The following is a 17,739-nucleotide window of genomic DNA, read 5'->3' as shown; positions in this document are numbered from 1 at the left end:
TTCAGTCCAACACCTGTCCCTGCACAGACATCCCAACAACCCCACGCTGTCCCCAAGAGCATTGTCCAAACACTCCTGGAGCTTTGGCAGCCTTGGGACCACGATCATACCCTGAGGAGCCCGTCCAGTGCCCACCACCCTCTGGGGGAAGAACCTTTTCCTGAATTCCAACCTAAACCTGACTCAGGCCCAGCTGTCTCCTCAAGTCCTGTCACTGGTCACCAGAGTGAAGAGATCAGTACCTGCCCTTCCACTTCCCCTCACGTGCAGATGTTGAAGCCCACAGCAAGGTCTCCCCTCAATCTTCTCTTCTCCAGCTGACCAAACCAAGTGACCTCAGCTGCTCCTCTCAAGGCTTCCCCTCCTCACACTTCACCATCCTCATGGCCCATATTTAATAGCTCAACGTTTTTTATCTATTAAGGAGGATTTGATCCTGCTTAGCAAATCCCCATGGATTTGGTAAATAACGGCTCGTTTGCATCTCTCATTTTCATTCAGGAGCGCGATCTGGACCCACCTATCACCTTCAGCCGCACGGTCTCTGACACCTTGTCTGACTTCATTGTCACCGTGCCAGCATCCTCAGGCTTCACCTGCTTCATGGTCAGCGTGTAGCACTTGCCAACGCTCTTGATGTCGTTGAAGTTGTTGGTGTAGAGGAGGGTGCCGTTGAGGAACCACTCCACGTCCTCGTCGTCGTGGGACAGCTCGCAGGAGAACACAGCAGAACTGTCCTCCTCAATCTCCACGTCCTGCAGGTGCTTCAGGACCTCCACGTTGCGGGCTGAGGGAAACCAAGAGGCACCACCATCATCATAAATCAGTTGTTATCACAAACAATTTCATGGAGTTTATTAGATGATTTGTTCTGGTCTCCTGCACACCTTTGGTCACCACGTTTCGCTCACTTGGTTCTGCACTTGCTCCAACAGAAAAAAAATTCTATTAAAAAGACTAATTAAAATTGTCTAGAACCCTCAGTTCCCTTTTTATATATAAATAAATTTGGAGGTTTTGTTTATGTTTTATTTAAAAATAAGTAATTTTTTTCCAAAATGATGTTTCAGTGACCCTAAGCATCCCACAGCGCTCCAATCCCTATGTGCTTGTCTCTGCACACACAAGCACATTTTAACTAAAATTGTCCCTCATTTCCAGGGAATCTGTGACACAGAGGATGAGATGAAGACAATGATTTTGGCCACAAAGGCAAAGTACAAAGAGATTAAGCAAGTTGCTCAGGTTTAGGGAGCAAGAGGGTTTTGATTCTTTTCTTTCCCAGTCCTTGGGTGAAGAATTCTCCTTGCAGCTTCTCTGCTCATGGAATGTTGTTTTCAAGGATGAGATAACTTAGAAGAGGGTTTGGGACTAATAGGGGTTTTTTTGGTTTTTTTTTGTTTTGTTTTTTTTTTGGTTTTGTTTTTTTTTTTTTTTTTTTTTTTTTTGTTTTGTTTTGTTTTGTTTTTTTTAATATACATACTTGTTTGGATAGAATGGAGTCACAGAATCATTTAGGTTGGAAAAGACCTCTAAGACTGAGTCCAACCATTCCCCCAGCACTGCCAAGGTCACCATGAAACCACATCCCCAAAACTTTTCAGTCCCTCCAGAGATGCTGACATCACCACTGCCCTGAGTATTTAATTTCAGTGTCTGACAACACACTCAATGAAGAACCTCTGCAAAGCCAAACTGCTACCAAGAGCTGCTCCTTGGACTTTTGGAAATGATTCTGAAGCTCAGCTCCAAGTCTTTCTGGAAGTGACACAGTGAACATCTTTTCTTGCAGTGTCACCTGAAGGGAAGAACTGGCTAAAAACAGTTCCATGCCCAGATGGGCTAGAATATCACAATGAATAATAATAACTCAGATATATAATAGTAGCTATAAAATATATTTATAGCAGGTAGACAAATGTATAACAATACAAATGTATAACAACAGCAGATAGACAAGCTGACACAGCGGTCAGGAAATGAAAACCACAGCCAAGATCACCAGAATCAGAGGCCTGTAGCAGTTTGGCATAAAGGATATTTTTAGTTAAAAGCACCAGAGGTTTATTCCTTGTGTGAAATGCACAGTAACGTGCCTTGACAAATGTTAGTTTGTGCTTTACCCACTTGGTGCCCTCCCACACACATTACCAACTTCACAGCAAGAGATGGATTTCAGGACTGTGGAATCAGCAGTTTGCTCGTGGCACTGCATTTATATAAAATTAGAAGATAACTGTGGGAATCTACCTCTCCTCAGGAGGAAGAGCCTTGAGTAAAACAGAGAATCATAAAGACCAGCACCAGGCCAGCCCTGCTGCTGCAAACCTCTCGTACCTTCAACGCTCAGCGTGGCTTCGGTCTCAGCGATCCCAGCCTTGCACTTGTACACGCCGGCATCCTCGGGCTTTACCTTCATGATCTTGAGCTCTGCTGAGTACTGGTCCCGCTTGATTTTGTACTTCTCTGAGGGCTCAATGAGCACTTGGCCCTTGAACCACTTCACGTGCTTTGGGGAAGGCCTGAAGTCACAGGACAGGATGACCGAGTGTCGCTCCAGGACGGTCTTGTCCTCCAGCTTCCTGGTGATCTGGATGTGGTAATCTGCCAAGCAGGGGTGGGGAAGAAGAATGGGTCAATCTAAAGAAGAGGAAGGTTTTAATCTGTATTTCATGCCCATTAATTTCATATATGACTTTCTGTTTTGTGAACTGCTCAGGTCCTGCTACAAGTGTCTCTGACCAAGCCCATGTGCTTTGAAGCTCCAACAGCACGATGATCTATAAGGAAAGCTTATTTCTGTAAGATAATACTGTATATTAACCACCAAATTAATGTTCCACTTCTGGCTCAGTGCTTGCTGAATTGCTCTCTAATTGAGGTTTTCATTCAAGTAAGAGCAAATGAAAGACAAACCAAGGACTTCGGGATGTGATTGGAGAGATTTACCATGGTGACAGCAGAAGATAAAAAGCCTTGAGGCTTTGTCCTACATCAAGTCAACGACAAAATGAATTAAGTAAATGAGCTATCAAACTTGTCTATTTCAGAAATGGGACAAAATAAACTCTCCTGGCAAATTTCATCTGTTTTCTCCTCCTTGGTAAAGATAAGAAGATAAAAATAAACCAGAAACCAGTTTTAGCTTGATAGATTTGAATACCAGGGACACGAAAGTCATTTAATCAGATCCCTTGCTAAGACATTTCTGGCTTAGTTGGTGCATCCAGCATCACTCCCAGCAACTTGCAGCTGGGAACTAAACAGATCTTCCAGGTACACACACATTTCCAGGAACCCAGCCCAGAATAGAGAATATTTATGGCAAATTACTTTCCACGTACTGTGAGAGGGAAGATCTTTGTCCTGATTCACATGATATGTATTAAAAATCACATTACCTCTGACGAGCAGGTTCGCCGTGGATTTGGATTTGCCAATGGAGAACTGGATGGTGCCTGTCATATCAACACTTGTTTTTATTATTGTCAGCCTGTGGATGGTGCCTTCCTGCTGCATGATGATGTTTCTGCCAGCCTGCAAGGCTGCTCCCTTCAGGAACCACTTGGCAGGTTTCACAGATGGAATGGATGTCTCACATTCGAAATTGGCTTCTTCAGGCTCAGTCACATCTTCATCACACAATTCTTTTACAATATTAATGGCTTGCTCTGGACGGAACAAGAGAGCAGGGATTTAGGAGCCATGAAAGCTTTTCCATTATCAGCCTGAACACTCATGACATCTTTTCTGCACTTATGAACTCAAAAGGCCTTAAAACATCTTTTTATTCTGTATAAAAGCAAGCAGATATTGCTGGTCACAGGCCAGAAAGTGAATCTATATCTCTTGATTCCTGGTCCTAATTCTAAAGTCACCTTCCTATACTGATATCAAATATGTAATACAATAAAATGGAAAAAAAAAAGGTTCATTGGAATGCAGACGTTGATAGAAGGAGCTGCAACATTTATCTGAAAAACAGACTTTATCCAATACATTTGGTAAATGTCCCTGGAATAGGAATTCCCTCATTTTCCTTAGGAGAATATACCATATATTAATTTTTCAGCATGTTCCTGTGTGTAAAAGGATCCAACACCGATGGACTTCAGAATAAATAACATGAATTAAAATTCACTTTTAAGCAGTATTGCGTTTCCAAAGTAAACAACAAGTGAGCCAGCCCGTCCTCCTCCCAGTGCATTCTAGGGGTGAAAAAAAGGGGTTTTCTACCTTCAACAAAGAAATTAGCGCTGGTTTTGTCATCGAAGGCATCACAGGTGTACGTGTCCTCATCTTCGTAGTCGGCGTCGTTGATGACGAGTTTCCGATAGACGCCCTCGCTCACGATTTCGTATTTCTCACCAGGGTGAATTTCCACGTCCTTTTTGAACCACCGGACCTTGGCATTGGCTCGGGACACCTGGCACTCCAGGAACCCCCGGTGCTTCCACAGGGCGATCTTATCCCGCAAGGGCTTCACGATTTTTACGGGCAGCTCTACGAGGGCAAAGAAAATGGAGTAATCAGTACGGCCTCCATAAGAACTCATCAGCAATATTTCTTTTATGTGCAGTAATTTGGATGGTGACAGGAATCCCCGCTGTGCTGAGCACTCATTTAACAAGCTTAATTAGTAAGAGTTAATCAAAAGGAAACTTTTCCTCCGTATTTTACCACTGGAGTGGCTGAACTGCAGAAGTAACAGGTGGTTTTTCCTCAACACCTCACAGCAGTACTACGGCAAAACCAGGGACTGATCTCCAGTTTCCTGAGCTCCTCAGCAGTGCGTTAATTCAAACATCTTCCTTTTCTCTCTTTCTATCACATTGTTTTAGTTAAACACACACAAAAAAAAAGCTGGGTTTCGTATACATACACAAGAAAGTGAAAATGCAAGACAAAGTCAAGGTACAGCTTTTTGTGCCTCAAATTTCACACACAACTTTAAATTTAAAAACTCTAAAGGTGCAAATCCAACCTCCTGAGACAATTTAACTGGAATTAAGCCAAAATAAACTCCTAGCTGATATTTCCCAGGCAGCAAAGTAGGCAGTTTTTCTTTCTCTGAACCCTGTAGGACTTTTTTTAACCTTCACGTGCAAAGTGAGGGAAGTGAACTGTTTTGTAACGTGAGAGAGCAGAAGCAGTGCTGGCACGAACAGCAGAATTACCTTTTACAGTCAGCTGAGCACGAGATTCTGCCTTTTCTGCTACGAATTTGATCTCAGCCGCATCCTCAACCTGGACACGTGTGTACGTCAGGGAATAGGTCTTTCCTGGGAACAGACACAAAAACAGACACAGCTCAGCTGTCCCAGAGCAAAACCTTATTTTCTACTCTCCCATGCCAGCCTCTCATCCAACCCACCCCCATTCCAGACAAAAATCCCCTCTTTTTTTTCCTCCTACCATCCTGCCGCATTTTGATGTTGTCGGAAGTCTTCAGCTTGTTGTCATTTTTGTACCACTGGGTTTCGACCTCGTCGTGAGAGATCTCACAGATGAAAGATGCACTCTCGTATTCGTTCACTTCCACATCTTCCAGTGGTTTTACAATCCTGACATCCCGGGCTGTGAAATCATAAAGACAAGTATTTATTTGGGGGTTTCTCCACAAGTGAGTACTGTGCTTACTTTCTGCATAATTACATGATTAAAAAAACAGGATTGTGTTTTATTCTAGATGAGGAACTTCCTGGGTAGTTTCTCTCTTCAACACAGTGAATATTTTTTATGGCTGAAGCTTAGTGTAAGAGGATTTTATGGCTGCTGGAACTTCATGCAGGTATTAATGAAAGAAATACACATATTGATGAAAGCAAATTCACCAAGAAAAACTAAACAAAAGTCTACAATTCTAGGTCATTATAAACTTGCCTCATTCATGCTTCTCTGCATGCTCTCCTCCGTTTTACATGGGAGATATCTTTTTTCAGAGTCTCCTGAACGGAGTATAATCCTCTAACTCTGCACCTTGGCACTCCTTTCGCCAGAACTGATCTATTTATCTCTGCTACTGCAGCCCTTTGTTTTTGACAGAGAAGGCCTTGATACACCTTGGATCAGCCTCAGGAGCAGAGCTGAAATGCAAACAACAACCCATCCCAACCCCAAAACCAGGGAGAAAAGGGGGAGTCCGACAGGGCCATGGGGCAGAATTTCATGAAGATACTGCTGAACCCAAGCGGCCACATGAGGACAGCATCTGGCAAGCCATGAGAAAGATGCTCTGTCTTTCACTAAGAAAGAGCTGATCTGATTTTCAGATGCCCCTTTAGAAAACAACATTTGTCAGGGCACACCAGAGCTGTCTGTTGAGTAATTTGCCTTTATCTCAGAGTTTATCTCAGATGCTTCGGAGCCTGGTGACAAAACACACCTGGTGCTTCATCAGTTGCTCAGTGCAACACTCAGATGGAAAAACTGCCTCGAGCATAAAGGAGAGGTGCAGGCAGAAATAACCACCCTTTCCTTAGCATTTATAACCTAAAAATGAGGGCACTTCTTGAGCTCATACCCAAGGCTTGTCCAGTCCCTATTCAGGCAAAGTCCCCCTGTGACAATGGTGCCACCAAACCACATCAGCACCAGCCACTGAACCCCTGCTTCGGGCCAGCATGCCCAGTATTTCCTGGCGTGCCAATCCAGAAGCACCATTCAGATTCCACTTATGAGAAGTGGAAAACTGAGTTAGGACCTCTTCCAAAAATACTGCAAGGATAGAGCAAGCACAGGACAGCTTTGCCAGCATTTTCTCACCAGGAAGAGAAACTTAACCAAAATGAGCAATTGTGAAAAACAAACACTCCACAAAGAATTTCTTGCTGTCTAGCCAAAAATGCTCCAGTACGTGTATTTTCCTACTTCAGCCAAACATACCATGAACCTTTAGATTAGCTGATGTCTTGTCTTCAGCTGCTTGACATGTATAGGTTCCCTGGTCTTCATATTCACACTTGTGAATAATGAGGCTTCTCTTATTTCCTTGGGAGATAATCCCAATGTTTTTACTTTGCCGGATCTCCTTCCCATCCTAAAAGGGGAAAAAGATCAAAGCAGATCACCCTCAACTCCTGTAGATCTGCAGTAAGCAAAATAGACATTCAGATCTGTGCTTATTTCATCCTTCTTGTTGGACTGAATGGAAAACTGTGCTTAAAGGAACATGTGTTGAATATTCATCACAGGGCAAAGATTTCAGGAAGTTGGAATATCTGAAGAACACACAGAAATTTTGGATTACCTCTGACACCTTTTTTGAAGGCTTAAAACACCATGCAGAGTTGGCAGTGAGTCCCTTCAGACATAAATGCTTTTGAACTAAAAGAGGATCTGTTTTAGACTGGAAATAAGGAAGAAGCTTTTCACAATGAGGGTGGCAAAACACTGGCACAGGTAGCCCAGAGGGGTGGTGGATGCCCCATCCCTGGAAACATTCAAGAGCAGGTTGAACAGGGCTCTGAGGAATCTGATCTGGTTTAAGGTGTCCCTCCCTGCTCATGGAGGGAGGTTGGAAGTGAGATGACTCTTCCAGCCCAAATTCCACCTTGAAGAACTGCTGCTACCCCAAGTTAAGGAAGGTATCAGCTGAGCCCCAAGGGAAGTACATGAAATGCCAGAGCTGATCCCCAAAATAAGTGTCAAGGGAAAGGGAACTGGTTTGTCACTGACAAAGGAAATTGAGGCTTCCCTTTATATCCCATTTCCCAAAACAGCTGTAAATCCTGGGTGAATACTGCTTGGTGTGGAGTGAAGCACAAGACTGCAAGTCTGTAACAGCAGTGCTCACATTCTGTGCAAGAATAGAAAAATTTAGATTTCAATCCAATATACAAATACAGTAAATAAAAACCTGAGTGTGATAAACTGGGAGAGAAAATGAACGTAAGGACAAGAGAGCAATGCTAAGAGCTTTACTGCAAAGGCTCAGGCTCATATTCCCTGGAAGTAGAATTAAAGGCTCCCATTCCCTTCCAGAGACATGAGAACTTAAAATATCCCAATCCATTAAGTGCTGTACCTTGAACCACTTCACATTGGCATTGGGTTTGGACAGCTCACACTCGAACGTGGCCTTGAGCTTCTGAGTTACACTCACATCTGCCAAAGGTTTGCTGATCCTCACAGGCAATTCTGGGAAGGAAAGAGAAAGTCCAGTGAGTGGGGAATGGGGTCACACAAGCACTGATGGGTAGGCAGAGCCTGGCTTCCATGATAAATAAAATTTGTTTTGGTTTGGGCACTTTACCATTCCCTCCCACTTTGTCATTATTCTGTGGACAGCGATGCCACAATGATCCTGTTGGCATCAGAAGGAAACATTACTGTGCTTTACATCCCTTGCAGCGACAAGGAAAATTTGTTGCCCTCTAAAGTCTGCTCTCCAGGTCAGGAGAAGACAATTGCATCCACCACCCCAAGCAGGGCTGGAGCAGCCTCGTGTACCTGTCACAGTGAGCCTCCCTGATGAGTTAATGCCCTCTGCTTTGAAGGAGATGAGTCCTGCATCTTCCAGAGCCACCGAGGAGAGAGTCAGTGAGTGTTTCTTGCCCAGGACACTGAAGCTGATGTTGGGTGAGGGTTTCAGACGAACACCATCCTTCTGCCAGGTCCCCTCCACGTCCTCGTGGGACACCTCCACCTCAAAGGTGACAGTCCCTTTCTCAGCCACCTCCAGGGGCTGAAGGCCTTTCACCAGCTTGATCTGCCTCACTGGAAAACAACATGGAAAAGTTGGAGATCTCGCACCGGCAGCTGTGAAATAGCCTGAGGACTTCCAAAACGGATTATTTCCCCATTGTTCATGCACCTGCCAATTGGCTGGTGCCAATTAAACAAGAACTTTTACAGGAAATAAAACCTGTTCATGACCACACTGCTAACATAGCTGTTATTTTTTAAATGGATGCTTTCATGAGACAAACAGATCAACCAAATATCACGGAAAACACCACTGGCCCCTTTTCTATTGAGGTCTATCCGTTTTTAGTAAAAGAAAGACAAATAAGTCCATGGCAATACTATGGACAAATAAGTCCCTAGCCCCTTTTCTGTCGAGGTCTATCAGTTTTTAGTAAAAGAAGGACAAATAAGTCCATGGCAATACTGTGCAGTCCTCCAATCAGGATAAAACAAGGATGGGAGGAAAAAGGTATAGTAAAAGGAAAAAAAACCAAACCAGGACTGGTGCAAAATATGCTGACACCTCACAGGTTGGTGGCCAAAACAGCCATGGTTTGGGTGGATATTACCTGTTCCTGTGACAAGACATCCATGCCCTATCATCCGGTTAAATGGATTTGGTGTTTAAACTTGTATCACCACTAAAAGTAATTAAGTTGCCAACTAAAAAAAAAAACCAAAAACATGATGAAGGCTGCAAGACCTCTCCAGACAACCTATTCAGCCATCTGACCATTAAAAAGCTTTTTTAGAATATAACCTAGATATTTCTCACTGCACTTAAAGTCCATTATTTCCTAGCATCATGGAGATTGTTCCTTTCCACTTTGTAAGACATCAAACTAAAGACTGTTTTCAAGTCCTTCCTCACCTATTATTTAGAACCAGCCCAGCACCAGTTGGTGGCAAGAACTTTATGGACAAAACTAGACAGTCCTCGAGTGATTAAATCCTGTCTTCACCTATCCTGTGACAATTATTACAAAAAAGATGTAGGAAAGGGACAGAAGTACAGGGCGGTGGATGAAGCACCATTAGTTTACACTCTGAGAGTGAAACACTCTCAGACAGAAGATTTGCTTTTGTAGTTTTTTAGACCTTGAATGAATATAGAGACATTCTGAATAGAGACATTCTGAATTTTTTTGCAGAGAAAAATCAGGGTAATGGATGGCTGAAGAGGGATTTTTGGTAAAAAAAAATCATACCAAGGAAAAACACAGAGCATATCAGGGAATGAGAAAGAGAGGAAAGAGAAGAATTTTTCAAGCAGCTTAAAGGTCAAAGCTGGTGGGATGACATGGAGGCAACAGGAACCAGTCAGACATTCTTTGTTCATGGCTTAGCTTTCACCTCCTCTTGGTCATTTGACTGGTGGCCAAGCCCATGGCTTTGTCCCTGTGTCCCCATGCTAATGCAGAGACCAGAATCCATCTCCAAACCCTGCCTGGGGTATTTATAGAACTGAGGATCACTGAACTCACTTTCCACATTGATCTTGGCTTGGGTCTTGTCATCGGGGCTCTCGCAGCAGTAGAAGCCCCGGTCTGCGAAGGAAATGTCTTTGACCACCAAGGTGTGCTTTGTTCCCTCAGCTTTGATCTCTATTTTGTCACTGGGCTTCAGCACAATGCTGTTCCTCATCCACTTCACCTCTGCAGGCTTGTTCAGCTCTACCTCCAAGGTCACTGTCTCCCTCTCTTCAACTGTTTTGGGCTCCAGCTTCTTCGTGAAGGAGATTGAGGCCTCTGCAAGAGAGGAGATATTAGCAGGAATGTAGAAGATCCAGAAAACAGGCTTTGAAAGCAAATTAAACCAGTGGCTCATGTACCTCCAAACACAAAGCATTCTGGGCACTCCTATTTAATGATGCTAAAGCAGAAATTCCCTGCTGCTGACATAATTAATTAGAGAGAACGCCACATAAAACAACATCATCATAGAATAGCTTGTGTTGGAAAGGACCTTAAAGACCACCTAATTCCAAGCCTGTGCCGTGGGCAGGGTGACATTTCCAGCCAGTCAAAGGGGCACTGCCACCTCTTACCTCTGACTCTGAGGTTGGCTGTGCTTTCCACGCCCTCAGCATTGGCGGTGATTTCAGCTGCATCTTCCAGTGTGAGGTCAGTGATGGTGAGGCTGTGGTCGGTGTCCTTCTGAGAGATCACGTATTTCTTGCTGGCTTCAATCTTGGCACCATTCCTGAGCCAGGTGACCACGGCGTCACTGGGGGAGACGGTGCACTTGAACACGGCCTCTTTTCCTTCCTCAGACACCACGCTGTTGAGACTTGTGACGAATTTCACCACTCTGGGAGCTGATGGATAGAGGTAAAACATTCAGGAGCATGTCCTTGAGGCATGAATGCCTCCAAACAGCTAAAAGCTTCCATGACTTTACTGGAAGCAGGAATTTGATTACTTACACTAAGTGATGACAACAGTGGATCATATTTCCCATGTCTGAGTAAATTTTGTGGACAAAGAGAAGCAAAAAAAAAGGGGGAATAAAATCCCATCTTTTATTTGGGAAAATTAATTCCGGCCTCAAATGCAATATGAAGAGACCTGGGCCCAACAGGTCTCACAATCATTACGTTTTTCACAAATAGAGGTTCCACTGACACTGAGAGGGGAGTTCTGTATTTTGTTCTCAACACGGGAGTCACCCCAGACACATGAACAAATTCATCTTTGCAGGGCTGTAACAGCTGAGGACAAAACCCAGGGATCCCTCCACACTGCCACCATTAGAGACCTACGTTTGGGGACGATGGTGATGCTGCTCTTGTCATCCCTGGACTCGCAGGAATATTCTCCCTCATCCTCAGCCCGGATCCCTGTTATCGTCAGGGTTCGTTTGATTCCCTCCTCACGGATCTGGAAACGCTTGCTGGGCTTGATCTCCACACCATTCCTGCTCCACGTCACCTTCCCTTTGGCGTGGCTCAGCTCACAGCTCAGGGACACGCTGCCACCGATCTCAGCTTTCACGGCCTGCAGCTTCTTGGCAAACTTCACCGGGATTTCTGAGATCCAGGAGAAGGGAAAAGTGTGAGGGAGGAAAAGGGAAGAAACCTGTTCTAAGAAACTGGTTCTGCCCAACTGTGGAAATAAAAAAGTAAACAAATAAAATGGCCCTAAGTATTCGGGGCTCAGGGGAGAGAAAATCTAACTAACATGGAAATTCAGGCAGATTCCTTTGACATGGTATTTTCAAATCCCTGTCATTCTATAGGAGGATACAGAAACAAGAGGGGAACATACACCAGAAGTACTCGTCTTGGGCTTCCAAACTGGCCAGCAAAAGACAAAAATTGGAAATTTGGAAGATGGAGAACTTTACTGGCCCATGGTGGGGCATCCAGAGAACGTGCAACAAGCCTTGAGGTTGGAACAGTTTCCAGAAGAATTTGGATTTCACCTCCACCCCACCATGAGGGAAGTGCAGCTGGTTGGGTTGGGCTGTGACCTGGGCACTGCTCACCTTTCACCTGGACTCTGAATTCCTGCTTGTCATCCTTTGTCTGGCAGGTGTAGAGGGCAGAGTCTGTGCTCTCAGCTGCGTTCACTGTCAGCGTCCTGGACGCCCCTTCACTTTTTATCACACATTTCTTGCTTGCCTTGATTTCTGTGCCATCCTTGAACCACCTCACTGCAGCGGTTTCAGGTGTGACTGAGGTTGTCAGCGTGATGCTTTCGTGTTCTTGAACAATGAGAGGCTCTTTCTGGACAACTTTCTTTTCAAATTTAGCCTCTGGTTCTAGAAAAGACAATAAACCAGGAAAATTAACAACTTTATGCTCAAATCCTTGACACAGCAATTTTATATTGCTTTCTCTTCAGGGCTTCCACCCACAGCTCATCCATAACCTGTAATAAACCAGGGAATATGGCTCAATATTTGTGACTGGTATAATCTTTTCCTGAGCAAGAAGAAAGAAAATGGTCTTCTCAGGCAACCCAGAGCTTCTGTTTAGAAAAGAAGCAGAGGAAAGGAAATGCAAATAATTTTATATTCTATCTGCTGCCCATAAAAAGCTTGTTTCTTGGAAGTAAAATTGCCTAAATAATTATTTCCCTTCCCCTTTTTAGGATCTTAGATAAAATTAAGATGAGACATTAATGGGCTGAATTTATGGTCTGTTTTCTATTTGCTTCACTGGCAGGAAGGTTGGAACTTGACCTTTAAGGTTCCTTCCAACCCAAACCATTCTGTGATTCCAGTCCCTTCTTTTTGGCCTCCTTTCTATCTTGTACAACCCTTTGCCACAAAATCAGGCATGCTGGGGGCACACACAAGCAGCAGACCAGGTTTTCTGAGTCACTTTTCCCCATGGCTCCACTGCTGCTCTTCAAAACTTCCCACATCTACTTTCAGCTCCCTACCACTGAAAGAGGTTGGGTGATATGGTGTGTGAAAGAGATAAACAAAAAAGCTATGTAGCCTTTCCAGGCCCCCCCAAAAAAAGTCCAAATTTCCCACCTCTACACTGCTAGATTAAGAATTAATGTGTCATGTGCCTCACTGGTGTTTCTCCAGGGGAGACAGTGACTGTGCCAATGCTGCTGTGTCAGGAATATCCACTTTTCCTCTAAGCCACAGGGTCTGGTTCTTCCCACCACAAAGTGAGCACTCACCAGTTGGTTCCAGTTTGAAGGTCAGCTTCTGGCCTGCAGCCTCACAGATATATTCCCCAGCATCCCTCTTCTCCAGCTGCTCTACCACCAGGCGCCGGGATTTGCCCAAGGTCTCTATTTTGAATTTCCGAGAGGAAACGAGCAGTTTTCCATCCTTGTACCACTTCACTTCCGTTGCATCCTGTGCTACCTCACACGTGAGGGTGGCACTTTCTGTCAGGACAGCCTTCACCTCCTTCTGGACCTTTTCCTGGTTTATAAATGCAGGTTTGGGCTCTGAGCACAGAAAAGGAAGAAAATTATTGTTGATGGGTTAAAATTGGATTAATCTTAGAGATTTCCGTGGAGAGGTTTGGAAAATATTTAGGTTGTCACTTGCCAAAACCAATTGCCATCACTGAGCAGTGTCTACCCTTCTGTGGGATGGAGTTGCCACTTGGAAAATTGGGAAATAAGAGCCTAGGCATGGAAAGGACCAAGAGGAGCCTTGGCATCAACCCTACAGCTGGAAGTCACCAGGTAAAAAAATATTTAATCCAAACTTTCCCAAAGAACATCTGTCTTGCATATCACTATTAGCTCCCAAATTCCTTTTACTTAAGATCTCAGACACAATAAAGCAATTTCTTGGAATATTTCACAGCAAAGGGGCATTTAGCAGCTGGCAGGAATAGTAAGACATCTCAAAAAACTGAGATCTCAATCACACAACAGCCCAAATTCAGAAAAAATGCTGTTTACAACCCATCCTGAGATGTGCTGCTACTGATACTGCAAATGACAAAACATATTCCAGCCTCTAAATCTTCCAAAACAGGATTGCAAGACTAGCAAGGAAGGGATTCTGTAATGGCTCTTTGCTTACAAGAAGTTCAATGTACAAGAATCACCCTTGGAAGGAATCTGAACATTAATTATCTCTATTATATTTATAACAGAACTGTTAGACTGGCTAATAATGAGACAGAACTTGTACCATGCTAAAGCCAAATATTCCCATTTCCACAAATCCAGGTAACCAAGCACAGAAAATCAAGTGAACTCTGCAGGCTGCAAGAAATCTGTACTATTGCAACAGAGTCTTGGAGGAATAGTTATTTAAATTATTGCTGTATTGGCCTCTATTGAATTCTGGCAAAGAATCTTCTCCCACCTGTGACATCGATCCTGAAGGTGAGTTTTTGGCCAGCAGCCTCACAGGTGTACTCCCCTGCATCTTTCTTCTCCACCTGGCCCACCACCAGACGACGCGATTTGCCCTCGCACTCCACCTTGAACTTCTTGCTGGAGGTGATGAGTTTCCCATCCTTGTACCACTTCACCTCCGTTTTCTCCTGGGCCACCTCGCAGCTCAGCGTGGCATTTTCTGACAGTGCAGCCTTCACCTCTTTCTGCACCTTCTCCTTGTTTGTAAACACAACTTCTGGCTCTGGAAAGAGAGAGAAATCCAGACTTTCTCCAAAATATGATGTTCCTCGATCCACTTATCGTGGCCTACAGGTAGCACTGGAAAAAACCCTCTGACATGACAGTCCACATCTAAGTCTATCAGAAGAACATGCAAAGGACCTTGTGGTGGGATTTTTGCCTATTTTATGTTTTTTGGCAGCAGTAATCTCTCTATGGTTCATAAAACATAAAAACATTGTCAGGCAGGACCCAGTCAAGGCAGGACATGTTTTGAAGTTAATTGCAAACTATCAAATTTTCAGAGGAAGGAGCTGTTCTGTGCTGCATTATAGTCCCATAAAATTGATTTCTTTGATTCTCAGCGGCTTCTTCTGCTTCTTCTCAGGTCATTTTGTTAAATGAGAAAGGTGCTAGACCAGCAATGACATGTCCAGGACCCTGTTATTTGTTCTCAGCGCAACCTTGGGAAAAGCTCAGCTCATCTCACATCCAAATGGTGAAATCTCCCTGTTCTCCAGAGACACATCAGCCACACCACTTGGAATTGGATTGGGAAGCTGTGAGGGAGCTGGGAAGCTGAATCTATTCTACCTCTCTATGGTCCCAGTAGGGAAATACAACTGGGATGAGTCTCCGTGACACCTTCTTTCCTTACTTGCCATTTTCTTAACACCTTAAAGACCTGAATATATATCAGGCCCTACTTCCATGACTCCCTTCAGGCTGAAATGAGCACTTCCAAGGTAAAGAAAAGGAGTGTGGAAATTGGGCAGGCTCTCCACCATGACCCTGCACTGAGAATGAGCTGTGGTGCAGATTTGTTCTCGTGGCCCCAAGATGGGAAAAAGGACATGCACAATCAGTACCTTTTTTTTTTTACAGCCCTTTCCCTCCAGTAGTGTGTAGCTTCTAAATTTTTCCAGGGATTCAGCTCCCTGTTTTAAGAATTTTAAATATTTGACAAAGAACATAGGAAGAAAACTTTCATTTGTATCCATCCTAGGCCATGCCAACGAGGTACTCCAAAAATCTGAAGTGTAACATGAAGAAGGCTTATAAAATAATGTAAATTTTTCTAAAGCTTCTAGAAATAAGACTGATGGGCCAAAGAATCTTCTCCCACCTGTGACATCGATCCTGAAGGTGAGTTTTTGGCCAGCAGCCTCACAGGTGTACTCCCCTGCATCTTTCTTCTCCACCTGGCCCACCACCAGACGACGCGATTTGCCCTCGGACTCCACCTTGAACTTCTTGCTGGAGGTGATGAGTTTCCCATCCTTGTACCACTTCACCTCCGTTTTCTCCTGGGCCACCTCGCAGCTCAGCGTGGCATTTTCTGACAGTGCAGCCTTCACCTCTTTCTGCACCTTCTCCTTTTTGATGAACGCATCTTCTGCCTCTGCAATTGAGGGTACAAGGGCAGGCTTTGAAAATTCACAGATCCCTTCCCAAGTGCACACATCACCTTTTCAATTGTGGTGCTGAAATTAATTTCCCATTCACATTCCCCGCCGCCAGCACCTACTGAATTTTTAACATTTGAATTACATCAACTGCCAGTGAAGGAGTCATTCTCTGGTAGTCCAAGGCACAGCCTCAAAATTGCTTTAATTTCCACCATGACCTTTCTTCAAAATCTGAAGAAAGTAACATATCCCAAAATCCAGCAGCACTAAGGTGGATGAGGTCTCTCAGAATTAGGTTTGCTGTAAGACGACAAGCACTAAATTGCCCAACCAACCCAAGAGTTGCAGTTTACTTTGCCAGCAAAACAAATATAGTGTTGGGAAAACAAACTGTGTGAGCCTATTCTGTGTCTGTATCTTTATTTCCCAACTGTCCTCAAGATGTGTCATCCTTAAATTATTTTTTTCTAATGAATGAAAATTAGCCAGCCTCCATTGTATTTGCACCATGCCATGGTCAAAAATAAATCTGATGTATGAACTCTTCAATTTGCTTTAAATTCATCAGCATCCAACTGAAGGATGTCAAGATTAAAAGTTGTCTTGAGTATCAAGGTGAAAAGAGCTGGTTTCCTCATTTCCGGCTTCTGAGAACAGATCTGGCATTTCCATCCAGTTGATAAAGGCCATAATATAAAGGTTTCCTCTAAAATAAACTATGTTTCAGAAAGGAGCTTTCACAAGAGTATGCCTGTGCTCAGATCTGCTGTGCCCTTTAATTTATCCAGAAATTACTGCATTCTCTGTTTGCTGTCAGTGCATGTCCCCAAGATTCCCAGGGAAATCTCCCAGGGATCTTCAGCCTGACCTGAGTTTGGGACTAAAGAAATCCACTGCATGCTTAGTTTCTAAAAAACAAAGACAGCTCTTACAGCTTGAACAAAATTTTATGAGTAAACCAACACCAGTTAAGTGCTGGCTCAGTCACTGCCTGTTGAGATGGAGTTTGAAAAGCCATGTAACTTTCCCCCGCCCTTCAATTTTTCAGGATGAAAAACAGGGATTTCCGTTTTTTCAGGATGTAAAACAGGGGTGCAGCACATTCTCCCACCTTTGACGTCGATCCTGAAGGTGAGTTTTTGGCCAGCAGCCTCACAGGTGTACTCCCCTGCATCTTTCTTCTCCACCTGGCCCACCACCAGACGACGCGATTTGCCCTCGCACTCCACCTTGAACTTCTTGCTGGAGGTGATGAGTTTCCCATCCTTGTACCACTTCACCTCCGTTTTCTCCTGGGCCACCTCGCAGCTCAGCGTGGCATTTTCTGACAGTGCAGCCTTCACCTCTTTCTGCACCTTCTCCTTGTGGACAAAGGCATCTTCTGCCTCTGCAAAGAGGGAAACATAATTGGGAAGATCTATAAGATGGAAATATCTTGTGTCAAGAAGTTCTTACTTGTATGAGGTGTAGATGTTGGGCAGGATATTGGACCTTGCAGTGCTGGTTTTACCATTGGGCACGATGATCTTACAGGTCTTTTCCAACATAAATAATCCGATATTAAACTCTTGTAAGTAACACGGCTTTGCAGTTCT

General features: G+C 44.0%; 1 protein-coding gene across 1 annotated transcript in view; it reads right to left on the bottom strand.

Moving 5' to 3' along the window:
• OBSCN (obscurin, cytoskeletal calmodulin and titin-interacting RhoGEF) overlaps positions 1–17,739 on the bottom strand; it is a 168,714-nt gene that overhangs the window by 122,368 nt on the left and 28,607 nt on the right. The window contains exons 11-27 of the mRNA XM_053972858.1: positions 17,256–17,531; positions 15,862–16,137; positions 14,482–14,757; positions 13,329–13,604; positions 12,175–12,450; positions 11,450–11,716; positions 10,736–11,005; positions 10,173–10,436; positions 8,452–8,718; positions 8,027–8,139; positions 6,886–7,039; positions 5,416–5,577; positions 5,178–5,282; positions 4,237–4,503; positions 3,402–3,671; positions 2,338–2,604; positions 521–787 (exon numbers count right to left, since the gene is read on the bottom strand). Of these exons, the coding sequence (XP_053828833.1) occupies positions 521–787; positions 2,338–2,604; positions 3,402–3,671; positions 4,237–4,503; positions 5,178–5,282; positions 5,416–5,577; positions 6,886–7,039; positions 8,027–8,139; positions 8,452–8,718; positions 10,173–10,436; positions 10,736–11,005; positions 11,450–11,716; positions 12,175–12,450; positions 13,329–13,604; positions 14,482–14,757; positions 15,862–16,137; positions 17,256–17,531 (4,053 nt within the window). The remainder of the gene's footprint in view (positions 1–520; positions 788–2,337; positions 2,605–3,401; positions 3,672–4,236; positions 4,504–5,177; positions 5,283–5,415; positions 5,578–6,885; positions 7,040–8,026; positions 8,140–8,451; positions 8,719–10,172; positions 10,437–10,735; positions 11,006–11,449; positions 11,717–12,174; positions 12,451–13,328; positions 13,605–14,481; positions 14,758–15,861; positions 16,138–17,255; positions 17,532–17,739) is intronic.

The sequence above is a fragment of the Vidua macroura genome, chromosome 1 (genome assembly GCF_024509145.1).
Source record: "Vidua macroura isolate BioBank_ID:100142 chromosome 1, ASM2450914v1, whole genome shotgun sequence".
NCBI lineage: Eukaryota > Metazoa > Chordata > Aves > Passeriformes > Viduidae > Vidua > Vidua macroura.
This window is presented reverse-complemented; position numbering and strand designations above follow the sequence as displayed.